A 14944-nucleotide genomic window follows, 5' to 3' on the forward strand; every position below is an offset into this window, starting at 1 on the left:
GGACGCGGCTCCTCCCAGCTGCTCGAGCCCGGCGCCTCCCCCACCGTCCCGGCGCCTGCAGCCCCCCACGGAGGGCGCAGCACCCCTTGCTCCACCTGGATGCCCCCATGAGTGTATTTGCCACACTCGAAGCTTGTTCCGACCTGCTAGGTGCGAAACAGCGTCTCATGGTGGGTTTTTAGTTTGAATTATGTCATTTTTTTGCAGCGTTGGGGATTGAAGTTTATTTTATTAGCGAACTTACAGGAAAAGCACAGAAGACAGACAGCAATAAAAACGTGTGTCTGCATGTAGGTCGAGCTAGTTGGAAAAGGATTGTGACTGTGTGGAATCTCCTGTGGGCTAGAAATGCTGTAAATACCCCTCAACTTCGATCAGGAAGAAATCTCCTTGTTCTTTAAAAAAACAAACTCCAAATGCTGACATTGTCCAGAAAAATTGAGCGGGTTTTATTCTAATGGTTATAAAGTTGAACTGCTGAATTTGCTCAGTGAAACATTTTGATTTACATTAAATGTTTGCACATCTCTGAATTTGTATTAAAAGTCTATTCACGGCCCCTTGGTGTTCACCTGTAAGCCTAGCCACTTGGGAGGCTGAGGCAGGAGGACTGCAGATTTGAGGTCACTCTGGCCAAGTTAGTAAAAGCCTGTCTAAACAAAACAAAATGAAACACAACAGAATATTCCACACAGTGAACGAAAATGTAAAAACTGGCAATACATTATTTCTGTTCGCCTTTTTTCACTTGTGATCGTATGATTAGGTACCTTTTGGCACCCAAGGGGAAAAAAACCCCTAACTTTAGAACTTCTCTGGTTGCCCAGGCTGGTCCCCAGTTCGCCATCTTCCTGCCTTAGCCTCCCGAGTAGCTGGGATTATGAATGTGAGCCACCAAAGCTAGCTTCTACAAGGACATTCCTACACACGTTCTCTGCGTGTGCGGTGAGCTATCAGGATGTCTTGTGGCATAACTCATGCTCTGCAGGAATAGCACACAGGTTGGTGTCTCCAAAAGGCCAAGCAGCAGGGTGTGGTGGTGCACGCCTGTAATCCCAGCACTTGGGAGGCAGAGGCAGGAGGATTGCCCTAAATTCAAGGCCAGCCTGGACTACCTAGTGAGACCTGTCTCCAACAAACAAAACAAAACGAAAAACAACAGGCCAACCAGATAGGCACTGCCTGTCCCCTGCAGAGTACCAGTAGAGGCCCCGATCTGTTGTGAAGTCCGGGGCCACTTCTGCAGTCTCTGGAAGGGGTGTGCCAGTCAGTTCAGAGGACTTGTGACAGCATCCAGTGGGCTGGACTGCGGCAGGACCGAGTTCCTGAGGGTGCACTCGGGGGTGTGGCTTTTGTGGTCGTTTACTTCTTGGGGCTTTTGCCGTTGGCTGGTTTTCCTTGGTTGTCTTTGTGCAGCCTTGATATAGACAGCGTCTCACTCACTCTGTATGTTCTGTCGCACTTGTTTTGTCATCTAACTGCCAACCCATCCTACTGGGAGGTCCATGTGATGGAATCCAGGGCCCAGAGCATGCTGGGTAGGTGCATACCACTGAGCCGTGCTCCCCTCTGCTAGGAGACCTTTCTGTATTCTTTTGCTTTTTTTTTTTTTTTGAGACAGGGTCTCCCTATGTAGTTGACACTGATGTGGAACTCACTGTGTAGCTCAGGATGGTCTCTAACTCACATCGATCCTCATGCCTCAGCCTCCCGAGTGCTGGGATTACAGGTGTGTGCCACCACGCCAGGCAAAAATTAATTATTTTTAATCATGATAAAAATCTGCAACATAACTTCAAGCTTACCTTCTTATTTACTCACAGGTGTGCAGTTCAGTGGCCCTGAGCACTTTTCTTTGGGAAGCTGTCACCATCAACAACCCACTGAACTTTTCTCCTTTTTAATACTGAGAATTGAACCTGAGACCTTTGCACAGAGCTATATCCCTGGCTCTTCTTGTTTTGCAATTTCTTGGGGGCTGTCACCATCAACAACCCACTGAACTTTTCTCCTTTTTAATACTGAGAATTGAACCTGAGACCTTTGCACAGAGCTATATCCCTGGCTCTTCTTGTTTTGCACTTTGAGACCAAGTCTCTTACTAAGTGGTCCACTCACGATCCTCCAGCTTCCGCCTCCTAGAGTGCTGGGATTTTAGGCATGTGCCCACAACTGGCCCCTGACCTTTTTGTAAAACTGAAGCTCTGCACTCACTGGACATCCGCTTCTGTCCCTTTGCCTCTGACAGTCACCACTGCTGTACTTTGTTTCTGTGAACCTGGCCATGTTGGGAACCTTGAATAAGAGGAGATGTGCAGAACCTGTGCTTCTGTGCCTGGCTGGCGTGGCTGAGCTGTGTCCCGAATCTCGTTGCACAGTGGTGTGGGTCAGTCTCTCCCCTGTGGCTATGCAGGTGGACACTTGGGCTGGTTCCCATCTTTGATCACTCCCATTTGCCTAGACAAAGTGACCCCCTTGCTTGTTTCCTCTGCTAGCTGCCAAGGAGACCCCTGCAGCGGACCCCAGTCTCCTGCTCAGTGTTACGATGCATGCAAGAAGAAAGAGAGGCAGAGTTAAAGTCAGAGACGGGGAGCTGGGATGACCAGTGCTTGGGTGAGCAGAGGCCTGGAACAGCCAGAACTGTCGATATTTATTGGTGACACAATTGTTGTTAAGTTGGGGTAGAGGGGTTATGTGAAGGGGCTACAGGTAGTCGCTAGGAATATGTTTCTGACGCAGGCAAGGCTTGTAAAAGAAGAGACAAAACATTTCTTGTGTTAGGAACAAAGACAAGATACAAGTTTTGTGGTTAACAAACAACCTTGTCTCTTCAGTAAAGATTTTAATTCTGGGAATGGAATTTGGGTAAGAGTCACTCTGACCTTGGCACGTAGGCTGTGGCTGGATGTACTTCTATAAACAAGCCAAATGCAGGATTAACTCTTTACGGCTGCACTACTTACAGCCTGCGTTAGGCATAACCAGTGAGGTGGACTCCCTTACTCCCACCCTTACTGCACTGCTTTCTTCTTTTTTGAGACAAACTTTCCCTATGTAGTCCAGGCTGGCTTTAAACTCACAGCGATCCTCCTGCCTCAGCCTCCTGAGTGCTGGGATTACAGGCGTGCGCTGCCACATCGGGCTTCCAGTACTTTTTGATTTACCAATTTTAATTTAATTTTATTTTTTGGTACCCAGGATGGAACTCGGGTCCCTGCGCTTGTGAGACAGGCGGTTGTGGAACCACTGAGCTAAAGCCCCGGCCCAAGTTTTTAGGTTTCTTGAGCTGTGCCTGGGAGTGGACATCTCCCTCCAGTCAGGCGCTGTCCGACCCTGGCCCTCCCACCTGGTGCGGCCTGCAAATTAAAGTGGGTGTTTTCTGGAATTGGCAGGGACCCTGGGGTGACGGTCACTGGGTGTCCCCGGGTGCTTTGTTTCCCTTTTGATGCTTCTGCTCACCAGGGAGTTCCTCGCTGTCTCGTGAGTTAAGAGGTGTTAACGTAATACACATTTAGCAAATTGGGTTGCTTTGGCTGTCCATTTGGGTCAGAACAGGTGACCATGATTTCTGTCAGCCCCAGAGCCCACTGTGATGTGGGTGAGGAGTCCGCGTGCTGTTTCATGGCATGGAGATCTCTGCCCCTTCTCCCCAGCCTGGATTAGGGGTGCAGGGTGTGGCTGTGTGGGTCTCTAAGGGCCAAGGGTCAGGGCTGTTGGCCTCTCTGGCCTCCTCTGGCTCCAGGCTTCTCCTCCGCCTCCAGTTCCAGCTCAGCCAACCCTGAGGTGGGGCACCTGTTCCCAGATGTGCTCCCCAGCAGGCCCCCCCCCGTGCCAGCCACAGTGGGGGTGTGGTTCTGGTTCAGGTTCCGGTTCCGAAAGTGCACATGTGTGCTGCTTCGTGGTCAGGGGCTGCTGCCCTCCGTCCCGGGTCGCGCCTGCCCCAGGAACCTGAGCTGTCCAGGTCATGCAGTGGAGCGGTGACAGATGAGGGGCTGGCCTGACACCCTCGATGTCACACACAGAGGACAGGCTGGGTGATGTGAAGGAAAGCAGTTTTTAGGAAGAAACCAGCCCTGTAGAAGTCGATGTTGAGGGACTGGAGTGCAGCTCAGGGGTAGACGTCTGCCTGGTGTTGGGCCCTGGGTTTCCTCCCCAGCACTGACCAAAAAGTAAATAAACGAAAGAAGCAGTTGGGTACAACTGGAAGGCCCGATGCGGTGGCTGGAGGCTTGGCCCTGGCCCTGGGTCCGGGCCATGCACCATGCCTGTGATGTCACTGTACCTCCCCCTGCCCAGCAGGGACAGTGTTCCCTCTGCTGTCGGCCCTGGCTTCCTGGGCTGGGCAGGGCTTGTGGGAGCTGAGTGAGCAGCATCTGTGCTTCTGGGAATCTCTGGGGCCAGAGCTGCGCCCACGGGAGCCGCCTGCGGGGCTGGGGCAGGAGTCGGGGTGCACAGGAGTCTTTGTAGTGCAGGGTCCAGCCCCTCCTGCCCATTAAGTACCAGCTGTGTCTGCTGTCGGGGCAGCTAAAATGTTCCCCCATCTCTGATTCCCCAAACCCTGCTGCCGTGGCCCGTTCCCTGCCTCTCTGTTGGCGACCAGATTCTGAGAGGGCAGTGAGGGGTACAGGGGGACAGGAGGATCCCAGCTGCGTCTCGAGGGTTCAGCAGAAACAAACACAAATTCCCTCCAGCACGTGCTGGGAAGGGGCACCCCGTGCCGGGCGGGGGCCCTGGCCGAGCCGTGCAGCTGCCGTTTCGCTGCGCCCCAGGGGTCTTCTTCTGACCCTCAGCTCCTCTGGTTCCCCCCCATGGGCACTGGGTGAGAAACCAGGTTCTGCTGTGGCCCCTGGGGGCCGGAAGCTCAGCGCTCAGCGCTCACAGTGCAGTGCCCTGAACCCACCTCCTGCACACCGTGGCTGGAATTCGCATCCCCATCCGATACTTAGGGAAACGGCCGCCTTTCTGGAGTTGGGGCTTCAGGAAGTGATAGTGTCTGGTCTCCTTGCTGAAATGAGGCAAAAGTGAATGTGTTTGTGGATTTTGGTGGCTGAGGAGCTGAGGGGTGAATTCCCTCCCAAGAGTCTGGGGTAGTGGAGGCAGGCACAAGCCAGGGTGTGGTCTCAGGGAGCCCCGCTCACCCGGTGGGGCAGGGGTGCCGGCCACCTCAGAGCCGGACCTGGGACTCCGCTGTCCGCCCAGCAAGACCCGGGAGGTGGGCCTGCACTCTCGGCCTTGGGCTGCGGTGTGCTGCAGGCTGGGCGCTCCTGCTGACCCGAGCCGCCCCGCAGACTGCCTCTTCAAGGTGCGCCCCATGAACCGCTACTCCGCCCAGAAGCAGTACTGGAAGGCCAAGCAGAGCAAGCAGGAGAAGGAGAAGATTGCAGATGTGGTGCTGCTGCAGAAGCTGCAGGTGCGTGCACGCGTGTGTGCGAGCGTGTGTGTGTGTGCGTGTGCACCTGTCGGAGCCAGTGGGGCTCGTGGGTGAGCCAAGCGGTCTTCAGAACCCCAGAGCAGCTGGCTTGACCATGCGAGCCTGTAATCCCAGCACTCAGCGGCTGAGGCAGGAGGAGGCTATGAGTTCGAGGCCACCTGAACTACATAGCGAGACCGCCTCAGAAAACGAAACAAAACAAAAAGTAACAAAGCCCAGTGCTACAGACTGTCCTGAGTGAGGGGAGGTGGGGAGCAAAGTGCCCTCCTGGTTACCCAGGCATAAACTCTGTGGTGGCAGCTAGAAAGTGCCCTTTCTTTCCTCCCAGTCCTGTCCCAAGACAGATTACTTAGTGGAATGTGGACACCACAGGGCAGCGAACAGCGGGTACAGCTGTGCATGGACTTAGCAGTGGCTCTTGAGAACCCAGTTCGATAGCCAAACTGTTTAGAGCTGGAGCCTCTCAGAGGGGCCCTGTGCAGGGTCATTCTGTCAGTCTGCAGTAGGGCAAGGGCCCAGGCTGCCTCACCTCGGTTCCTCTGACGCCTGCGTGGTGTCACGGTGCTCAGCCTGGGTTTGTTCCCGGCCTGTGGGCAGCGCCTAGCTGCTGGTCCTGCGGCTCCAACCGGTGGATGGCAGAGCCCAAGAGGCTCTGGTGGGGTCAACAGCCTCCAGACCCCCTCTGGGCCTCGTCCTCAACCCCACTCAGATCTGGCTTCCCTGTTCCCGCCCCTGCACCCCAGGTTCCTGCACGGTGGCTGTGACCTGGGCTATAAAGCGGGGTCAGAGACCCAGTAATGGCGCTGCTCTTAGGTGCCGGTCTGAGAGGAGGCGGCGCCTGTCCTTAGGTGGCTGTCGACGCCTGTCGTGGGGAGCGGAGTTGTGGGGTCCTGGCATGCGTAGGGGTGGGGATGCTCCGCCGGGAGCCGCTTCCGACCCCCCACCCCCGTGTGTCCAGCACGCAGCCCAGATGGAGCGGAAGCAGAACGACACGGAGAACAAGAAGGTGCACGGGGACGTGGTGAAGTACGGCAGCGTGATCCAGGTGCGGTGGTGGCCCCGCCCTGCCCGGGGGCCTGGCGGGTCAGGGCCTGTGTGCGCATGCGCGAGAGCCCGTCCCCAGTGGGTGGCCCGGCCGCCCTGGGACTGTGGCTCTGGTGCAGTGTGTGGCCCGAGCCACTGTGCCAGTGGGAGTGCTTGGTGCTTGGTTTCCAAATCTCAGCTCTGCCTGTCCTTGGTGGTATGAACCGAGCAAGTCACCGTCTTGTGGCTCGGTTTTCCCGTCCCAGTGGCCAGGGACAGCATGCTCGAGCTGGTGGGGCTTCCTGAGCGGACGCGGGCGTCTGCCGCAGCGTATCTGACTACGCACGCGCCCCGGTCCTCAGTGTCCCTCCCCGGGCTGGGCCCTGGTGACCTTCTCCCGCTCCCCAGCTCCTGCACATGAAGAGCAACAAGTACCTGACGGTGAACAAGAGGCTCCCTGCGCTGCTGGAGAAAAACGCCATGCGGGTGACGCTGGACGCCACGGGCAACGAGGGCTCCTGGCTCTTCATCCAGCCCTTCTGGAAGCTGCGGAGCAACGGGGACAACGTGCGCGGGCCGGCCGGGGTGGAGGGAGGTCTGGATGAGCTTGTGTCCTGGACGGGCAGACTGAGCCCAGGCACGGTGGCCCATGCCTGAGATCCTGGCCAGACGGGCGGCTGATACTGAGCACAGTTTGGGCAATGTGGGAGACCCTGCCTCAAGATAACCTAAAAAAGGCTGCGGATGTAGCTCAGTGGAAGGCACCACCTGGGACCTGCGAGGCCCTGGGTTCGGTCCCCAGTACTGCAAATACAAAAAGAGGAAGGCGCACTGACTCCAGAGGGCCTTGGAGGGGACAGGTCGTGCCGTGCCTTCACCCTCACCCTGCTCTCCTGTCCCCAAAGGTGGTTGTGGGGGACAAGGTGATCCTGAACCCCGTCAACGCGGGGCAGCCTCTGCACGCCAGCAGCTATGAGCTCAGTGACAACGCGGGCTGCAAGGAGGTGAGGAGCCGGGGTTGTGCCCGCCATCCCTGATTCCGCGGTCCGGGCCCCACCCAGCTGGGGTCCCTCCACGCAGCGGCACAGCCTCATGCACGATGCCCCCTGCAGGTCAACTCGGTGAACTGCAACACCAGCTGGAAGATAAACCTGTTCATGCAGTTCCGGGACCACCTGGAGGAGGTGTTGAAGGGGGTAAGGAGGAGAGGACCCTGTCTGCTGGCCATCCCTCCCATGGCCTTGCCCTCTCCCTACCTCCTCCGTACGGACAACCCTTCCCTGTGCCTTGGCTCAGAGCCCTCAGGGCTCCCTCTGCCCCCCAAAGGGCACCCTTGTGTCCTGGCAGATGGCACTGTCCTGGTCTCTGGCCACAGCCCTCTCTCATCCTGTCTCTTCCCTGGCTAGCCGTGGTTTCCCCTCTTGGAATGGGGTCCCCACCCTCCACCTTGGGGTGGCCCAGATCCTCTGAGCACCAGCTGTTCCACACCCTAGCCAGAGGCCGGCTCACCCCGTCCAAGGAGCCTCACAGCACACGCTGGGCAGGGGCAGCACTGGGCCTCACCCCGCGCCACCCCGAGTGGCTACCCCGCACTGACGTCCTGAGCACCTGGTCTGTGTGGGCATCCGTGTCCACCCCACAGAGTTCCCGGATGACAGTGTCTGGGGCCGTGTTCAAGCAGGGAGGCAGACACTGTTAGTGGAGGGCACTTTGGGAGCGGCAGCCCTGTGTCCTGGGGCGAAGTGTGGCTGAGAGGTGAAGGCGTGGGTCCCAGAACCCGGGCAGGACTCTTGTCCCCTCTGCCACCAGTCATGTGACTTGGCGGCTCCCTCCGTTTTCTGTGCTGGGTCCCCACCATGAGCGGGGTGATCATGCACTGCCGGGGACCCAGCGTTGGTGGGTGAGGACGGCAAAGTGCCCGTGGGGTGCTGGCCCGTGGGAAGGGAGGTGCTTCTGGGAGACCTTGGACAGCCCCACCTACAGAAGAGGCAGCGGAGGCTCAGGGTTCTGGGAGTCACCAGAGGTCCACACAGCATGGGAAGGTGGGGCCGGGATCCAGACCTGGCCCTGGTGACCAGGTTGAGGTGATGAAGCAGCCACTGCTCTGTGGCTCCAGGGAGCCAAAGAAATGTCCAGAAAGGGCCCTGGGAGGGGGCGGTGTGGCCTGAGGATAGCGAGGAGGCGGCCCTCAGAAGTGAGGCAGGGTCCTGGAGCTACAGTGGGGAGGGTAGGTTTGAACGTGTGAAGGCCTGGGGAACTGTCTGGGTTCAGGTCTGGGACGAGGGCTGTGTGCAGTGCCTGGCTGCACTGCCCCAGGCTCTGGTTGGGGCACAGCATCTCCTTGTGTGCCTGCCCTGGGAGAAGCAGGAGGGGCCCTGCTAGCCAGGCGTGGTGGCGCATGTCTGTGATCCCAGCAGTCAAGAGGCTGAGGCAGGAGGATTTCCCCGAGTTCTAGGCCAGCCTGGGCTAAGTAGCGAAACCCTGTCTCACAACAACAACAAAACAAAAACCAGAGGCCCTACTGGCCTGCCTGTACCCCGGGAAGCCTCGAGTCTGTCCTGAGCCCACTCTGCCACAGGGAGACGTGGTGCGGCTGTTCCACGCGGAGCAGGAGAAGTTCCTGACGTGCGATGAGTACAAGGGCAAGCTGCAGGTGTTCCTGCGCACCACGCTGCGCCAGTCAGCCACCTCGGCCACCAGCTCCAACGCCCTCTGGGAGGTGGAGGTCAGAGCCGGCCTGGCCCTGGAGGGTGGGGTATGACCGCCAGGCGCCCCAGGAGCATCAGCACCCAGCACCTCGGGCCGTGCTCCGCCCCACCTGACACCCCCTCTCCCGCCTGTGCCCCAGGTGGTCCACCATGACCCCTGCCGTGGAGGCGCTGGCCACTGGAACGGCCTGTACCGCTTCAAACACCTGGCCACGGGCAACTACCTGGCTGCAGAGGTGAGCGGGAGGCAGAGGGCATCCTGGGAGGTCAGGCCACATGCCAGGAGAGTTTGCACAGCCCTGCACACGGGCACACGCGGGCACCTGAGCCTGGGGTCCCGTTGTGGCCACGGTCTTGCTCATGTTTGGCAGCTGTCAGAACAGACACGTGTGGCCGTCAGTGAGCCCAGACTGCCATGCGCTACCGTGGGCCGGCAATGCTTCTAGGCAGAAGTGCCAGTCTAGGTGGGCATGGCGATACATGCCACCTGTCTTTGGCACTTGGGGAGGCTGAGGCAGGAGGATTGCAAGTTTGAGCCCATTCTTGGCAACTTAGTGAGGCCCTGCCTCAAAATGTAAAAAATAAAATAAAGGGGGCTGGGGATGTAGGTCCATGGTAGGGTACCCTCGGGCTCAATCCTCAGTCCTACCAAAAACCCCACAAAAAAACAATGCCCCAGCCGACCACGTGCAGTGTGTACCGGGCACTAGTGTGTGTGCGTGGTGGTCCATGGAGAGGGGCTGTGAAGGGGCTCCAGGTGTGACTCTCTGTGAGTGACATGGGCTTGGGAGCGGGTGGGCCCCCAGGAAGGTAGAGGCCCGTGTCCCTCCTAGGGTGACCCTGGTGTCCAGTAGCCCCCCTTGTGTCCTGGCAGGAAAACCCCAGCTACAAAGGTGATGCTCCGGACCCCAAGGCGGCAGGCGCGGTGAGGACCTCGGGTCTCCTGGGGGGACAGGGTGAGGCGGCGGGTCCTGGGGGTATGAGTTGGAGGGGGAAGACCCAGGGAAGGAGGGGCTGCTGCCTGATCTGTGGTCCTCACCCAGGGGGCCCAGGGCCGTGGGGGTCGCCGGAACGCTGGGGAGAAGATCAAGTACCGCCTGGTGGCCGTGCCCCATGGCAGTGACATCGCTTCTCTGTTTGAGCTGGACCCCACCACCCTGCAGAAGACCGACTCCCTCGTGCCACGGTGGGTGCTCCTGGCCCCTGCCCAGAGGACCTCTGGCCTCTGGGGTCAGTTCAGCTCTGCAGGCAGCTGGCTGCCATTGTGTGCCCGGCTGTGCCCAGGCCTGGCTTCTGCACAGCCCCGTGCTGTCCTGTGCTCCTCATTACCTTTTAAAAAGCCTCCTGTTGTCCCAGGTTCCAGCCCAGCCTGGGCAACTTAGCCCCTGTCTCAAAATAGATAAGTAATGTTCTAAAAAAACCCCCCAAAAACAGTATTAAAAAAACCCCACCAAAAACAGTATTAAAAAGAAGGGGGGCCGGGGATTTAGCTCAGTGGTTCCAGCACCTGCCTCACAGGCACAAGGACTGGAGTTTGATCCCAGTACCAAAAACAAAACAAAACAAAAAAAAAAACAGTATAAAAAAAAACAAAAAAAAAAAAAAAAAAAAAAGAAAAGTAACGTTCTGGTGATGTAGCTCAGTGGTAGTGCCCCCCCGGGTCAGCGCCTGCCCTGCCACACTGGGTGACCAAGCACAGGCTGCCTGGTGGTTTGTCCAGTGGCCAGTGGTGGCCGGGGAGCCAGGGCCCCTGGACCTGAAGGCCCTGGGTGCACCAGTCCAGTCCAGCTGCGTGACCTCAGTCAGCGACTGGGACTCTGTGTCTGTCTTCTCATCCGTAAAGTGGGAGTGTCCGGCCCACCCAGGACAGGGCTGCAGGGAGGGAGAACTGAGACCATGCAGACCCACAGTCCCTCACCCAAAGTCTTACGGCCAGATGCAATTTGAGATTCAGGTGGTTTTTCGTCTCAGAAGGATGATTTTGTACTTGGGCGTGGTGGAGTAGGCCTGAAATCCCAGCACTTTGGGGAGGCTGAGGCAGGATGATCAAAAGTTCAAGCCCAGTCTGGGCAAGTTTGCAACTTAGTGAGATTTTGTATCAAGATTAAGAATAAATGAATAAATAAATAGAAAGGGCTAGAGGTGTAGCTTAACTCAAAGGCCTGGGTTTAACCCCCAGTATGGCAAAAAGAAAAAAAGATGATCTTGTGTTTCATAATCAGAGACTAGGATTTCTGTGACCCGCATGCCTTCCTACATTAAATGGCATGAACTGTCCCAGCAGCCTCGTTGTGTGGTTGTGTGTGCGATTTTTGACCCTGGGTTTAGGGATGGGCCCGGACTTGCTCGTTGCCTGGCTGCAGGCTTCCGGGGTGGTGCTGGTGGCCCTGCCCCAGGGCTGTTAGTGGTGTGGGGAGGCTGAGCACCTGCCCGCCTGCAGGAACTCCTACGTGCGGCTCCGGCATCTGTGCACCAACACGTGGATCCAGAGCACCAACGTGCCCATCGACGTGGATGAGGAGCGACCCATCCGCCTCATGGTGCGGCTGCTGGGCGGGGCGGGACCTGGTGGTGCAGGGGGCGGGGCCTGGCGGTACTTGAGGTTGGGCGGGGCCTGACGGGCAGGGGCGAGGCCGGTGGGGGAGGCTGTCTCCCGTACTTTGCTGACTCCTGCGCTTGTAGCTGGGCACCTGCCCCACCAAGGAGGACAAGGAGGCCTTTGCCATCGTGTCCGTGCCCGTGTCCGAGATCCGCGACCTGGACTTTGCCAATGATGCCAGCTCCATGCTGGCCAGCGCTGTGGAGAAACTCAACGAGGGCTTCATCAGCCAGAACGACCGCAAGTGGGTGCAGGGCCAAGGAGGACTCCAGAGATCTCGCCCTCGTGGGGTCACAGAGCAGAAGCTGGGCAGTGGGGCTGAGGCGGGCATGACAGGCGGGCCCCCTGGCCTACCTCCCAGAGTTGGGATCCTGTCCTGCTCACATCCTCCCAGAACACTGATGGAGCCATTGCCAGGACGGAGGCTCAGAGGGGTCAAGAGACTTCCCCAGGGCACACAGCTGGGAAGTGGCAGTCAGGACACAATGCAGAGAGCCCTTTGCAGGCTTCCTGCCTCAGGGACTCTGGAATCCAGGGTGGAGGGGAGTGCAGTTGTCTTGAGAGTGGCTGGGGGTACAACAGGTCAGGAACTGAGGGCCCACCATGGGCTCTGTGCTTGGCAGCAGGATGGTGAGTGACATTCTGACGCCATGCTGTAGGAGCCCTGGGCTCAGCACGTTATCCCGACACTGCTGTCCCCACGCCAGGTTCGTCATCCAGCTGCTGGAGGACCTGGTGTTCTTTGTCAGCGATGTCCCCAACAACGGGCAGAACGTTCTGGATATCATGGTCGCCAAGCCCAACCGGGAGCGGCAGAAGCTGATGAGGGAGCAGAACATCCTCAAGCAGGTTCCCCGGGCTGCACGGAGGGAGCGGCAGGGATGGTGGCCCGCAGGGCCTGCGGGGCTCTCCGTCCCCGGCAAAACTCGAGACCCAGGCTGGGCTGTGGCTCAGGGTGAGCAGACTCCTGGGGTGTGAGGCCTGGGCTGCATCCTGCACCGTGCAAGGAGGGAGAAGGAAGGGCGCCCGTGGGCCGTGGAGGCTGCAGCGACCCTGAGCACAGCTGGGAAGCTGCAGGGTCTGGATTTGAACTCACGATGATGGGTCCAAAGCCTGTGCTTAAAAATTATACTCTATAAGAGTCGAACTTGTGACCTTGGGCCTTGCGAGGCAGGCGGCAGAACCACTGAGCTAAATCCCTAGCCCACTTTATATATTTTTTACATTTTTGTAATACTAGGGATTGAACCCAGGGCCTTCCAATTGAGCTGCATCCCCAGTCTTTTTTTTTTTTTTTCCTGTTTTTTAAGACAAGGTCTAAGTCACTAAGTTGTCCAGTCTGGGTTTGAACTTGCCACCCTCCTGCCTCAGCCTCTCAGAGTGCTAGGATTATAGGCATATAGTATGCCTGGCTTGTACTTAAATAATTTTTTTATTTCTAAATCCTTTATATGAGAATTTTGAAATACTGAGAAGTATTAAAAGAATGGATCAGTGACTGTGGTATACTTCCCTCCTGAGCTCACTTTTAGTTTTCAGCCCCCTCTCATCCACACATTACAGAAGGGCTTCTCCTCCCTACCACACCCGAGAAAGTGAGCACTAACACCGCCCTGTCCAGCGTCCCCTGTTCTCTGAGTGTCTCTTGAATGCTGATATCGATTTAACCAGCAGCCAGCTAAGGCTTTTCATTCCATTTGGCTGCTCTGTCTTTCATTTCTGTTAAGAGCAGATTTTCATTCTGATCAACCCAACTTGTAAAATTTCTGTACTGCGCTCATTCTCCTCTTGGTGAGGAGGGTGGGGTCCTGGCCAGGAGCTGGGAGTGCGGTGAGCCTGCAGGTGTGGGCCCCGCTGAGACCTGGTGGCTGAGAGACCCCGGGGTGATGCGGGCGGCTACAGGAGACCCCTCATTCTGTCCCCAGATCTTCGGCATCTTGAAGGCCCCTTTCCGAGACAAGGGGGGCGAGGGCCCCCTGGTGCGGCTGGAGGAGCTGTCGGACCAGAAGAACGCCCCCTACCAGCACATGTTCCGCCTCTGCTACCGCGTGCTGCGGCACTCGCAGGAGGACTACCGCAAGAACCAGGTGGGCCCGCCGGCCCAGGCACGCGCTCAGGGCACCTGGCCGAGGGCTGGCTACAAGTGTGCCGCTCACCAACGCCCCACCTTGGGCCTGGCCATCTTCAGATTCTTCTTTTGTTTTTACTCTTTTGCTGTCCTGGGGATTGAATCTTCATGGAGCCCCTTTTATTTTTTATTTGGAGACAGTCTCACTAAGTCACCGTGTTGGCTTTGAAGTTCTTATATTTGAATTTCTACTGCCTCATTTTGCACTGGGCCCATGCACCGTGCAGCATCCCTGCCTCTGAGGCTTCACAGGAAGGACCAGGAGCGAGATCGCCTAAAGCCGCCGTCCTGCTGGCTGCTGCTCCCCGGCCCTCACCTCCACCTTTCTAGGGTGTGGGTTCCCTGCCAGTGCCGCGTCCCCATCTTGGGCCCCTGTGTCTTGTTTTGTTGAGCCAGGGTCTCGCTGTGTAGCCTGGGCTGGCCTCAAACTCACAGTGACCCTCCTGCCTCGGCCTCCCAGTGCGGGGATCACAGGCGTGCACCTGGCTGGAGCCCTGTGTCCTGTGCCCCCAGGAGCACATTGCCAAGCAGTTCGGGATGATGCAGTCGCAGATCGGCTACGATATCCTGGCTGAGGATACCATCACCGCCCTGCTGCACAACAACCGCAAGCTGCTGGAGAAGCACATCACCAAGACCGAGGTGGAGACCTTCGCGAGCCTTGTGCGCAAGAACCGGGAGCCCAGGTGCGCCCGCCGTCCCGGCCCCACAGCCACCTTCCCCCACCCGCTGCCGTGGGCGTTGAGACAGCCCCTTGGGGACCTTTCTGGGTTTGACCCAGTCCGGCAGCAGGACTTCCCTGGTGAAGGTCACCGGCCTGGGGAGGGCCAGGGGCAGTCTCTGGTCCTGCCCGGTCCTGAGCCCTCTGCCCTGCCGCCGCCGCCCCAGGTTCCTGGACTACCTCTCGGACCTGTGTGTGTCAAACCACGTCGCCATCCCGGTCACCCAGGAGCTCATCTGCAAGTGTGTGCTGGACCCCAAGAACAGCGACATCCTCATCCAGACCGAGTGAGCACCGCAGCCGCGCCCGCTCAGGCCTGAGGGCTGGTGCCCGG

General features: G+C 58.0%; 1 protein-coding gene across 1 annotated transcript in view; it reads left to right on the plus strand.

Annotated features, from left to right (window-relative positions):
• The window catches only part of Itpr3 (inositol 1,4,5-trisphosphate receptor type 3), an 82953-nt gene that overhangs the window by 42268 nt on the left and 25741 nt on the right, over positions 1-14944 (plus strand). The window contains 15 exon segments of the mRNA XM_033766386.1: positions 5289-5410; positions 6390-6476; positions 6863-7021; positions 7360-7458; positions 7567-7650; positions 9033-9179; positions 9303-9398; positions 10037-10087; positions 10206-10348; positions 11603-11702; positions 11845-12005; positions 12469-12610; positions 13687-13848; positions 14403-14575; positions 14778-14937. Of these exon segments, the coding sequence (XP_033622277.1) occupies positions 5289-5410; positions 6390-6476; positions 6863-7021; positions 7360-7458; positions 7567-7650; positions 9033-9179; positions 9303-9398; positions 10037-10087; positions 10206-10348; positions 11603-11702; positions 11845-12005; positions 12469-12610; positions 13687-13848; positions 14403-14575; positions 14778-14937 (1886 nt within the window).

This window comes from Fukomys damarensis, unplaced genomic scaffold (assembly GCF_012274545.1).
Source record: "Fukomys damarensis isolate Sample0158 unplaced genomic scaffold, DMR_v1.0_HiC HiC_scaffold_20, whole genome shotgun sequence".
Taxonomy (NCBI): domain Eukaryota; kingdom Metazoa; phylum Chordata; class Mammalia; order Rodentia; family Bathyergidae; genus Fukomys; species Fukomys damarensis.